The 11,397-nt window shown below is 42.2% G+C and overlaps 1 protein-coding gene across 1 annotated transcript; it reads left to right on the top strand.

Moving 5' to 3' along the window:
* Positions 1–1,607: 1,607 nt before the first annotated feature.
* Positions 1,608–2,449, top strand: LOC112721660 (uncharacterized). The gene is made up of 2 exons (XM_025772705.1): positions 1,608–2,223; positions 2,364–2,449. Exons 1-2 carry the CDS (start codon positions 1,608–1,610, stop codon positions 2,447–2,449), a joined length of 702 nt encoding a protein of 233 aa, XP_025628490.1.
* The last annotated feature ends 8,948 nt before the right edge of the window (positions 2,450–11,397 follow it).

The following is an 11,397-nucleotide window of genomic DNA, read 5'->3' as shown; positions in this document are numbered from 1 at the left end:
TTCTGTGGGAGCGTGTTTGAGAACAACGGTGCAGTTCGTCATGGGTTAGTCAGTTGCGGCTCAAAGGACCCCACGATGGGGAACGGTGAGGGGGAGAGGGCGGGCCAGGCAATAGTGGGTGTAGGGATCCCGACTCGGCTTGTGATGAATGCAAATGGGAGCCTTGCTTCGCTGCCAAAGACGCCTCTCGTCGATGGTGGGTGGTCCGAGAGTGTTGATGCGGGACGGGAACTGAATGGAGGAATGGAGTGGGAGAACGATGTTGCTGGCTTGGCAGTGGCGAGCTTGTGGGCAGGTGGAGATCTGGTGGTGGACCGGCCTAGAAGGGGGACTGGTCCAGGGCTTGGTTGTGAGGAGCTGAACCGGGGAAGCCTAAGTGCAAAGGTAGGTGAGGAAACAAGCCACAAAAGTGGTTACCAGGAAAATATGTGTTTGACAAAGTGTACGGAAGGTGAGGTCCAAGGTGTGGTTGAGACACAGGAACGAGTGGTAGCTTTGAAGCTAGGCAATAATGCCAGTGGGGGGGCTTCAAAGGGCTTCGGGGATGCCAGTTGTGATGATGGAAGTGTAGCTGGATCTGAAACATCAGAAAATAAGTGGGAAAAGGATATGTAAGAAAATAGGGAGGCTTGGGAACTCGCAGTGGAGTGTAGAGCAGTGTTGTACAATGAGGAGGATGACATTATGGCGATCCTTCAAGCACAGAATGAGGCACTAGCACAGAAGAAAAAACAAGCTAAGCAGAAGGAGAAGGCTAGAAGAAGTCACCCAAAAAATCGAAAAAAAGGTGTGTATAAATGCGTTAAAATGATTTTTAGTTCATGGAATGTTAGGGGGTTGGCGGGAGTTGGAAAATTGAGTATGATGAAGAACTTTAGGAGAAATTTTAAGCTGAATATGCTAGACTTGATAGAGACAAAGAAAGCGGTGTTGACTAAGTTTGATGTTGTGCAACTTTAGAAAAATGATGCAGTTAGCTGGGAGTTTGTAGGGACGGAAGGTGCGTCCGGGGGGCTGCTGTTGATGTGGGATGAAACGGTTTTTAAGATGAACAACTGCTATAAAGGAGATAGATACTTGTGTATGGATGGTGTGCTGTTAAAAAATAATTTCTGTTGTGCTTTCTGTCTGATATATGGTGCGCACACAAGGGAAGAAAAGCTTATGGTGTGGGAAGAGTTAAGTTTCTTATCTAGGTTATGTCAAGTACCGGTTTGTTATTTTGGGGATTTCAACGAGGTTACTCAAGTGGAGGAAAGGAAAGGAGCTACTTCCTTGCCAGTGTCTGCAGTAGAATTTAAATCATGGATTCAGGATATGGAGTTAGTGGACCTAGCATTAACTAATCGTATGTTCACATGGTTCAGGGGTCAGTCGTGCAGTCGCATTGATAGGATTCTAGTCAGTGTAGAGTGGGTAGAGGAGTTTCCTGAAACTAGGCAAAGAAAAGGGCTTAGAGGTCTGTCAGACCATTGTCCACTTATTCTGGATGTCACAAGGGGAAGAGGGGGCCGAGACCTTTTCGAAGCCTGGATTCCTAGTTTACTCACGAGGGATTCTTAAGAATGGTAAAAGAGGGATGGAGGAGTTTAGGTGAGGTATAATTTATGGACAAGTTAAAGGCTTTGACGATTCCACTGGACAGATGGCATATGGAGAATTCTGGAAACATGGATTTGGGGATCAGACAATTTGAGGAAGAGATCAAGAAAATAGACGATTTGGTGAGTAACAGCATGTATGATGGGACCATAGAAGCAAGAAGAAATGCGCTTGTGAGTTCTTGTAAGAAATGGTATATTAGAAAGGAGCTACATTGGAAGCAGATGTCACAGTCTAGGCATGCAAAGGAGATGGACAAAAACACTCGGTACTTTCACAATTTAGCTTTAGCTCGAAGAAGGAACAATCAAATTAACACCTTACTTATAAACGGAAGGTTAGTAAGGAATCAAGATAGGATTAAGGTTTCTATACGAGACTTCTATAAGGACTTGCACCATCAGAAGACATCGCCTGATATAGGATTCTGGGGTGGGCTGGTAAAACAGTTAAGTGAGGTAGAGGCAGCAGAGTTAGAGTTGATGCCGTCGTTTGAAGAAATAAAGGATGCAATTTGGGATTGTGAGTCAACTAAGGCACCTGGCAGCGATGGGTACAATATGAATTTCATTAAGAAGTGTTGGGAAGAAGTGGGAAGGGAGTTCACTGAAGTTGTGATGGGTTTTTTCCAGTCATCTATGCTACTTGAGGATTCGAATGTCACTTGGGTGGCGTTAGCGCCGAAGTTCGTTGGAGAAAAAGAAATAAAAGATCTCCGGCCAATTAGTATGGTGGGCTGTATGTATAAGGTCATTTTCAAGGTGTTGGTTCGGAGGATGCGAACAGTTATGCCAGGTTTAGTAGGAGAGACTCAGAGTGCTTCTGTGAAGGGCAGGAAAATACATGATAGGACTCTGATTGCCTGTGAAACTGGTGCACGAAATTGTGATCTCAGGCAACGGCGCCAAAAACTCAGTACGCACGTCTTAATAAATCGTTTTTCGTTCACAACTTCGATACAACTAACCAGCAAGTGCACTGGGTCGTCCAAGTAATAAAACCTTACGTGAGTAAGGGTCGATCCCACGGAGATTGTTGGTATGAAGCAAGCTATGGTCACCTTGTTAATCTCAGTCAGGCGGATATCAAATGGTTATGGAGTTTTCGAAAATAATAATAAATAAACAGAAAATAAAGATAGAAATACTTATGTAATTCATTGGTGAGAATTTCAGATAAGCGTATAGAGATGCTTTCGTTCCTCTGAACCTCTGCTTTCCTGCTGTCTTCATCCAATCATTCCTACTCCTTTCCATGGCAAGCTTTCTGTAAGGGCATCACCGTTGTCAATGGCTACATCCCATCCTCTTGTGAAAAAGGTCCAAATGCTCTGTCACGGCACGGCTAATCATCTGAGGTTCTCGATCATACTGGAATAGGATTCACCCTCCTTTTGCGTTTGTCACTACGCCCAGCACTCGCGAGTTTGAAGTTCGTCACAGCCATCCCTTCCCAGATCCTACTCGGAATACCACAGACAAGGTTTAGACTTTCCGGATCTCAGGAATAGCCATCCATGGGTTCTAACTTATATCACGAAGATACTAATAACTCGGACTCGGTCCCCTGTATTAGATATCCAAGAGATACTCATTCTAGCTTGGTTGCATGTAGAACGGAAGTGTTTATCAGGCACGCGTTCATAAGTGAGAATGATGATGAGCGTTGATGAGCGGATAATTTATACGCTTTTTGACATTGTTTTTAGTATGTTTTTAGTAGGATCTAGTTACTTTTAGGGATGTTTTTAATAGATTTTGTGTTAAATTCACATTTCTGGACTTTACTATGAGTTTGTGTGTTTTTCTGTGATTTCAGGTATTTTCTGGCTGAAATTGAGGGACTTGAGCAGAAATCAGATTCAGAGGTTGAAAAAGGACTGCTGATGCTGTTGGATTCTGACCTCCCTGCACTCAAAGTGGATTTTCTGGAGCTACAAAACTTGAAATGGCGCGCTTCCAATTGCGTTGGAAAGTAGACATCCAGGGCTTTCCAGAAATATATAATAGTCCATACTTTGGCCAAGAATTGACGACGTAAACTGGCGTTCAACGCCAGCCTTCTGCCCAAATCTGGCGTCCAGCGCCAGAAAAGGATCCAAAACCAGAGTTGAACGCCCAAACTGGCACAAAAACTGGCGTTCAACTCCACAAATGGCCTCTGCACGTGCAACACTTAAGCTCAGCCCAAACACACACCAAGTGGGCCCCAGAAGTGGATTTATACATCAAATACTTACTCATGTAAACCCTAGTAGCTAGTTTATTATAAATAGGACCTCTTACTATTGTATTAGGCATCTTTGGATTACCTTATGATCCTTTGATCACGTTTTGGGGGCTGGCCATCTCGGCCATGCCTGGACCTTCACTTATGTATTTTTAACGGTAGAGTTTCTACACTCCATAGATTAAGGTGTGGAGCTCTGCTGTTCCTCAAAGATTAATGCAAAGTACTACTGTTTTCTATTCAATTCATCTTATTTCGCTTCTAAGATATCCATTCGCACCCAAGAACGTGATGAAGGTGATGATTATGTGTGACGCTCATCATCCTTCCCCCTTATGAACGCATGCCTGACAAACACTTCTGTTCTACATGAATTAAGCTAGAATGAGTATCTCTTAGATCTCCTAACCAGAATCTTCGTGGCGTAAGCTAGAATGATGGCGGCATTCAAGAGAATCCGGAAAGTCTAAACCTTGTCTGTGGTATTCCGAGTAGGATTCAATGATTGAATGACTGTGACGAGCTTCAAACTCGCGATTGCAGGGCGTTAGTGACAGACGCAAAAGGATAGTAAATCCTATTCCGGCATGATCGAGAACCGACAGATGAATAGCCGCGCCGTGACAAGGTGCGTGAGCATATTATTCACTGAGAGGATAAGATGAAGCCATTGACAAGGGTGATGCCTCCAGACGATTAGCCGTGTCGTGACAGGGCATTGGATCATTTTCCCGTGAGATGACCGAAAGTAGCCATTGACAGTGGTGATGTATCACATAAAGCCAGCCATGGAAAGGAGTAAGACTGATTGGATGAAGATAGCAGGAAAGCAGAGGTTTAGAGGAACGAAAAGCATCTCCATTCGCTTATCTGAAATTCCTACCAATGAATTACATAAGTATCTCTATCCCTATTTTATTATATTAAATTCGAAAACACCATTATCACTTTATATCTGCCTGACTGAGATTTACAAGGTGACCATAGCTTGCTTCATACCAACAATCTCCGTGGGATTCGACCCTTACTCACGTAAGGTATTACTTGGACGACCCAGTGCACTTGCTGGTTAGTTGTATCGAAGTTGTGACAATTATGAATTAAGATCAGAGCACCAAGCTTTGGAGCCATTACCAGGATTGTTCGAGCCTGGAGATCACAATTTCGTGCACCAAGTTTTTGGCGCCGTTGCCGGGGATTGTTCGTGTTTGAACAACTGACAGATTATTTTGTTGCTTAGATTAGGAAAAATCTTTCTTTTTTTTTGGTTTAGAGTCTTTTATTATTTATCCATTGTTAAAATACTTTAAACTTATAGCTCAGTTATTTAGAACGTGGTGTTTATGTTCATGATAATTGGCTATCATATTTTTTTTTAAAACCTTTTTCAAAAATAATTTTTCTATTAAATCCTGTGCCAAACTTTAAGTTTGGTGTTTTCAAAAATAATCTTTCTTAAAATTTTTGAAGGTCCCATAACTCATTTGGCTAGAGCGTTAATCTGTGTTCTTGGTAATTGGGTTAGAATCTTTTATACTCTTTTCAAAACCTTCTTTTTCAAAAATATTTTTTCTATTAAATCTTGTGCCAAACTTTAAGTTTGGTGTTTTCTTGTTGATTTCCCTTTGATTTTCGAAAATTTTGATTTGGTTTTCTAAAAATTTTAAGTTTGGTGTTCTTCCTTCATGTTCTTGTGTTCTTGTGAGTTTTCAAAGTGTTCTTGAGTTTCCTTGTGTCTTGATCTTAAAATTTTTAAGTTTGGTGTTCCTTGGTGTTTTCCCTCCAAAATTTTCGAAAACAAGGAGCATTAGATCTAAAAATTTTAAATCTTGTACTATCTTATTGTTTTTCTCTCTCCTCACTAAATTCAAAAATATCTTTTCAAAATATCTCTTCTAACTTCCTAACTTCTTATCTTTTCAAAATTTGCTTCAACTAACTAACTAACTTTTTGTTTGTTTCTTAACTTTTTCAAAACTACCTAACTAACTCTCCCTCTCTCTAATTTTCGAAAATATCTTCCCTCTTTTTCAAAAATTTCCTTTTTTTAACTAATTATTTTTAAAATTTTTTTTACGGAAAAAAAAATTTTTTTTTTTCAAAATTCAAATTCTTTTTAGTTATTTTATTTTATTTAAGTATTTACTTCTTATAAAATAAAATAAATAAAAAGATAAATCAGTCCAAGTTATATCCATATATCCATCATGGACATAAGTGGAAATGAACAGTCCAGGAGGACTCTGGGGTCATATTCTAACCCCTCTACTGCTTCATATGGGAGTAGCATATGCATACCCTCCATTGGAGTTAGTAGCTTTGAGTTGAATCCTCAGCTCATTATCATGGTGCAGCAAAGTTGCCAGTATTCCGGTCTTCCACAGGAAGAACCTACAGAGTTTCTGGCACAATTTTTGCAAATTACTGACACAGTACATGATAAGGAAATAGATCAGGATGTCTACAGACTATTACTGTTTCCATTTGCTGTAAAAGATCAAGCCAAGAGGTGGTTAAATAACCAACCTAAGGCCAGCATAAGAACATGGAAACAGCTGACAGAAAAATTCCTGAATCAATATTTCCCTCCAAAAAGGATGACACAGCTAAGGCTGGACATCCAAGGCTTTAAACAAGGAGATAATGAATCTCTTTATGATGCCTGGGAGAGATACAGAGAGATGCTACGAAAATGCCCCTCTGAAATGTTTTCAGAGTGGGTTCAGTTAGACATCTTCTACTATGGGCTTGCAAAAGGAGCTCAGATGTCTTTAGATTACTCAGCTGGTGGATCTATCCATATGAGAAAGACAATTGAAGAAGCTCAAGAGCTCATTGATACAGTTGCCAGGAATCAGCATCTGTATCTAAGCAGCAACCCTTCCATGAATGAAGAGGTTGAAACAGTAACTGCTGAATTCAGTACTGTAAAACAAGCTGCTGAATTCAATCAGCAATTAGATTTTCTAACAAAACAGCTAGCTGAATTCAAAGACAGGTTACATGAGACAAGGATAGCTAATATACATATGGACGAACAGTTTAAGCAAACAAAGCAGCAGCTATCAAAGCAAATAGCAGAAGAATGCCAAGCAGTTCAATTAAGAAGTGGGAAAACATTAAATACCCCACCTCAAGGCATCAAAAATTCAAGAAATGAGCGACCCACCAAAGATTCCCCTGAGGACAGTAAGAGCCCAGGGAAAAATAATTCTGGCACTAAAACGTCAGAAAATGGGTGGAAGGCTGGCGCTGAACGCCCAGACCATGCCCAAAACTGGCGTTCAGCACCAGAAACAAGGCAGGATTGGCGTTCAACGCCAGAAATGGGCAAGAATCTGGCGTTGAACGCCCAAAGGGGGCCTAATCCAGCGTTGAACGCCCAAAATGGGCACATTTCTGGCGTTCAGGCGCCAGGAACAGACAGTGAGTTGGCGTCTAACGTCACTCTAGCTTCTGACTCTGGTACTCAATTGCCAGTGAGGGATCAGACACACACAAGTGCTGATAACAACCCCTCTAAAAAGGCTTCTTTAACCACTAAGGTTGAGGAATATAAAGCCAAGATACCTTATCCTCAAAAACTCCGGAAAGAGGAGCAGGATAAGCAATTTGCTCGCTTTGCAGATTATCTAAGGACTCTTGAAATAAAGATTCCTTTTGCAGAGGCACTTGAGCAAATACCTTCTTATGCCAAGTTCATGAAAGAGATCTTGAGTCATAAAAAGGAGTGGAGAGAAACAGAAAGAGTTCTCCTCACTGAAGAATGCAGTGCAGTCATTCTGAAAAGCTTTCCTGAAAAGCTTAAAGACCCTGGGAGTTTTCTGATACCATGCATATTGGAAGGTGATTGCACCAAGACAGCCTTATGCGATCTTGGGGCAAGCATCAACCTAATACCTGCATCCACTATCAGGAAGCTTGGCTTAACTGAAGAAGTTAAACCAACCCGGATATGTCTCCAACTTGCTGATGGTTCCACTAAATACCCATCAGGCGTGATTGAGGACATGATTGTCAGAGTTGGGCCATTCGCCTTTCCCACTGACTTTGTTGTGCTGGAAATGGAGGAGCACAAGAGTGCCACTCTCATTCTAGGAAGACCCTTCCTAGCAACTGGACGATCCCTCATTGACGTCCAACAGGGGGAAATAACCCTGAGAGTCAACGATGACGAGTTCAAGTTGAACGCTGTCAAAGCCATGCAGCATCCAGACACATCAACAGACTGCATGAAAGTTGACCTTATTGACTCTTTGGTAGAAGAGATCAACATGGCTGAGAGTCTCGAATCAGAGTTGGAAGACATCTTTAAAGATGTTCAGCCTGATTTGGAGGATTCAGGGGACATGAAAGAGCCTCTGAACTTTCTTCTGAAAGAGGAAAAACCTCCTAAACCAGAGCTCAAGCCACTACCACCATCCTTGAAATATGCATTTCTAGGAGAAGGTGACACCTTTCCAGTGATCATAAGCTCTGCTTTAAATTCACAGGAAGAGGAAGCACTTATTCAAGTGCTAAGGACACACAAGACAGCTCTTGGGTGGTCCATAGGTGACCTTAAGGGCATAAGCCCAGCTAGATGCATGCACAAAATCCTACTGGAGGATAATGCCAAACCAGTGGTTCAACCACAGAGGCGGCTAAATCCAGCCATGAAGGAAGTGGTGCAGAAAGAGGTCACCAAATTACTAGAGGCTGTGATTATTTATCCCATTTCTGATAGCCCCTGGGTGAGCCCTGTTCAAGTCGTCCCAAAAAAGGGAGGCATGACAGTGATTCATAATGAAAAAAATGAACTGGTTCCTACAAGAACAGTTACAGGGTGGCGCATGTGTATTGACTACAGAAGGCTCAATACAGCCACCAGAAAGGATCATTTTCCTTTTCCATTCATAGACCAGATGCTAGAGAGACTAGCAGGTCATGATTATTACTGCTTTTTGGATGGCTACTCAGGCTATAACCAGATTGCAGTAGATCCCCAGGATCAAGAGAAAACAGCATTCACATGTCCATCCGGAGTGTTTGCTTATAAAAGGATGCCCTTTGGGCTATGCAATGCACCTGCAACCTTCCAGAGATGCATGCTCTCTATTTTCTCTGATATGGTGGAAAAATTTCTGGAAGTCTTCATGGATGACTTCTCAGTATATGGAGACTCATTCAGCTCCTGTCTTGATCACCTGAAACTTGTTTTGAAAAGATGCCAAGAAACCAACCTAGTTTTAAACTGGGAAAAGTGTCACTTCATGGTGACTGAAGGAATTGTTCTTGGGCATAAAATCTCAAACAAGGGAATAGAGGTGGATCAAGCAAAAATAGAGGTAATTGAAAAATTACCACCACCTGCCAATGTTAAGGCAATCAGAAGCTTTCTGGGGCATGCAGGATTCTATAGGAGGTTTATAAAGGATTTTTCAAAAATCGCAAAACCTCTAAGCAATCTGCTAGCTGCTGACACGCCATTTGTGTTTGACACAGCATGCCTGCAGGCGTTTGAAACGCTGAAAGCTAAGCTGGTCACAGCACCAGTCATTTCTGCACCGGACTGGACATTGCCATTTGAGTTAATGTGTGATGCCAGTGATCATGCCATTGGTGCAGTATTGGGACAGAGGCATGACAAGCTTCTGCATGTCATTTATTATGCCAGTCACGTTCTAAATGATGCCCAGAAAAATTACACAACCACAGAAAAAGAACTACTTGCAGTGGTTTACGCCATTGACAAGTTCAGATCATACTTAGTAGGATCAAAAGTGATTGTGTATACTGACCATGCTGCTCTTAAATATCTACTCACAAAGCAGGATTCAAAACCCAGGCTCATCAGATGGGTATTGCTTCTGCAAGAGTTTGATATAGAAATAAGAGACAGAAAAGGGACAGAGAACCAAGTGGCTGATCATCTGTCCCGGATAGAGCCAGTGAAAGGGACGTCCCTCCCCTTTCTTGAGATCTCTGAGACGTTCCCTGATGAGCATCTATTTGCCATTCAGGAAGCACCATGGTTTGCCGATATTGCAAACTATAAAGCTGCAAGGTTCATACCCAAGGAGTACAATAGAATACAAAAGAAAAAATTAGTTACTGATGCAAAGTACTACTTGTGGGATGAACCCTATCTCTTTAAGAGATGTGCAGACGAAATTATCCGTAGGTGTGTCCCCAGAGAGGAAGCACAGAGAATCCTATGGCATTGCCACGGATCTCAATATGGAGGCCATTTCGGAGGTGAGTGAACAGCCACCAAGGTCCTCCAATGTGGCTTCTATTGGCCCACACTCTATAAAGATTCCCGAGAGTTTGTACGTAATTGTGACAGTTGCCAAAGAGCTGGTAATCTACCTCATGGTTACGCCATGCCTCAACAAGGAATCATGGAAATAGAGTTGTTTGATGTATGGGGAATTGACTTCATGGGACCTTTTCCACCATCATACTCAAACACTTATATTCTGGTGGCAGTTGACTATGTATCAAAATGGGTTGAGGCTATTGCCACACCCACCAATGATACTAAAACAGTGCTGAAGTTCCTCCAGAAACATATCTTTAGCAGGTTTGGTGTCCCTAGAGTGTTAATCAGTGATGGGGGCACTCACTTCTGCAATAAACAGCTTTACTCTGCCATGGTTCGGTATGGAATTCGCCACAAGGTGGCCACTCCATATCATCCACAAACCAATGGGCAGGCTGAAGTCTCTAACAGAGAATTAAAGAGAATCCTGGAACGGACAGTAAATACCCGTAGAAAGGATTGGGCAAGGAGCTTGGATGATGCTCTGTGGGCTTACAGAACAGCATTCAAGACCCCTATAGGGACCTCTCCATACCAGCTCGTGTATGGTAAGGCATGCCACTTGCCCGTGGAACTGGAACATAAGGCCTACTGGGCAACCAGATTCCTAAACTTAGATGCCAAATTAGCAGGAGAAAAACGATTGCTCCAGCTAAATGAGCTAGAGGAATTCAGATTCACAGCTTTCGAAAATGCCAAGCTTTATAAAGAAAAATAAAAAAATGGCATGACAGAAAGCTGTCATCTAGAATCTTTGAACCAGGACAGAAGGTCCTGTTGTTTAACTCTAGACTCAGGCTATTCCCCAGGAAACTGAAATCCCGGTGGAGGGGACCATACGTGATTACAAGTGTGTCACCATATGGTTATGTGGAGCTTCAAGATATTGATTCTGATAAGAAGTTCATTGTCAATGGACAGAGAATCAAGCATTATCTTGAAGGCAACACTGAGCAAGAATGCTCAAGGCTGAAGCTAGATTAAAAGCTCAGCAAGGTCCAGCTAAAGACAATAAAGAAGCGCTTGCTGGGAGGCAACCCAGCCATGGGGCAACAATCCTCTAAGCATTTTGCCCTATTTCTATCTTTATTTTTTATATAGAGTTCATTGACAACAAGGTAAATAATCATTTACAGAAGACCTCGGCACACAAAACAGAGTAAAAGAGCTCAATGGCAAGAAAACGCCAGTAAAGGGGCATTTTGGGCGTTCAGCGCCCAAAATGGGCATCCACTGGGCGCTGAACGCCAGTAATGGTAGCA

This window comes from Arachis hypogaea, chromosome 11 (assembly GCF_003086295.3).
Source record: "Arachis hypogaea cultivar Tifrunner chromosome 11, arahy.Tifrunner.gnm2.J5K5, whole genome shotgun sequence".
Taxonomy (NCBI): domain Eukaryota; kingdom Viridiplantae; phylum Streptophyta; class Magnoliopsida; order Fabales; family Fabaceae; genus Arachis; species Arachis hypogaea.
The sequence above is the reverse complement of the archived record's forward strand: the minus strand, read 5'-3'. Positions and strand labels throughout refer to the sequence as shown.

Excerpts from the sequence above, each read along its gene's own strand:
- LOC112721660 (XM_025772705.1), top strand. The coding sequence starts at position 1,608 with ATGGACAAGTTAAAGGCTTTGACGATTCCACTGGACAGATGGCATATG. Across the intron at positions 2,224-2,363 it reads GTTCACTGAAGTTGTGATGG|GTGTTGGTTCGGAGGATGCG; the intron begins GTTTTTTCCAGT and ends GTCATTTTCAAG.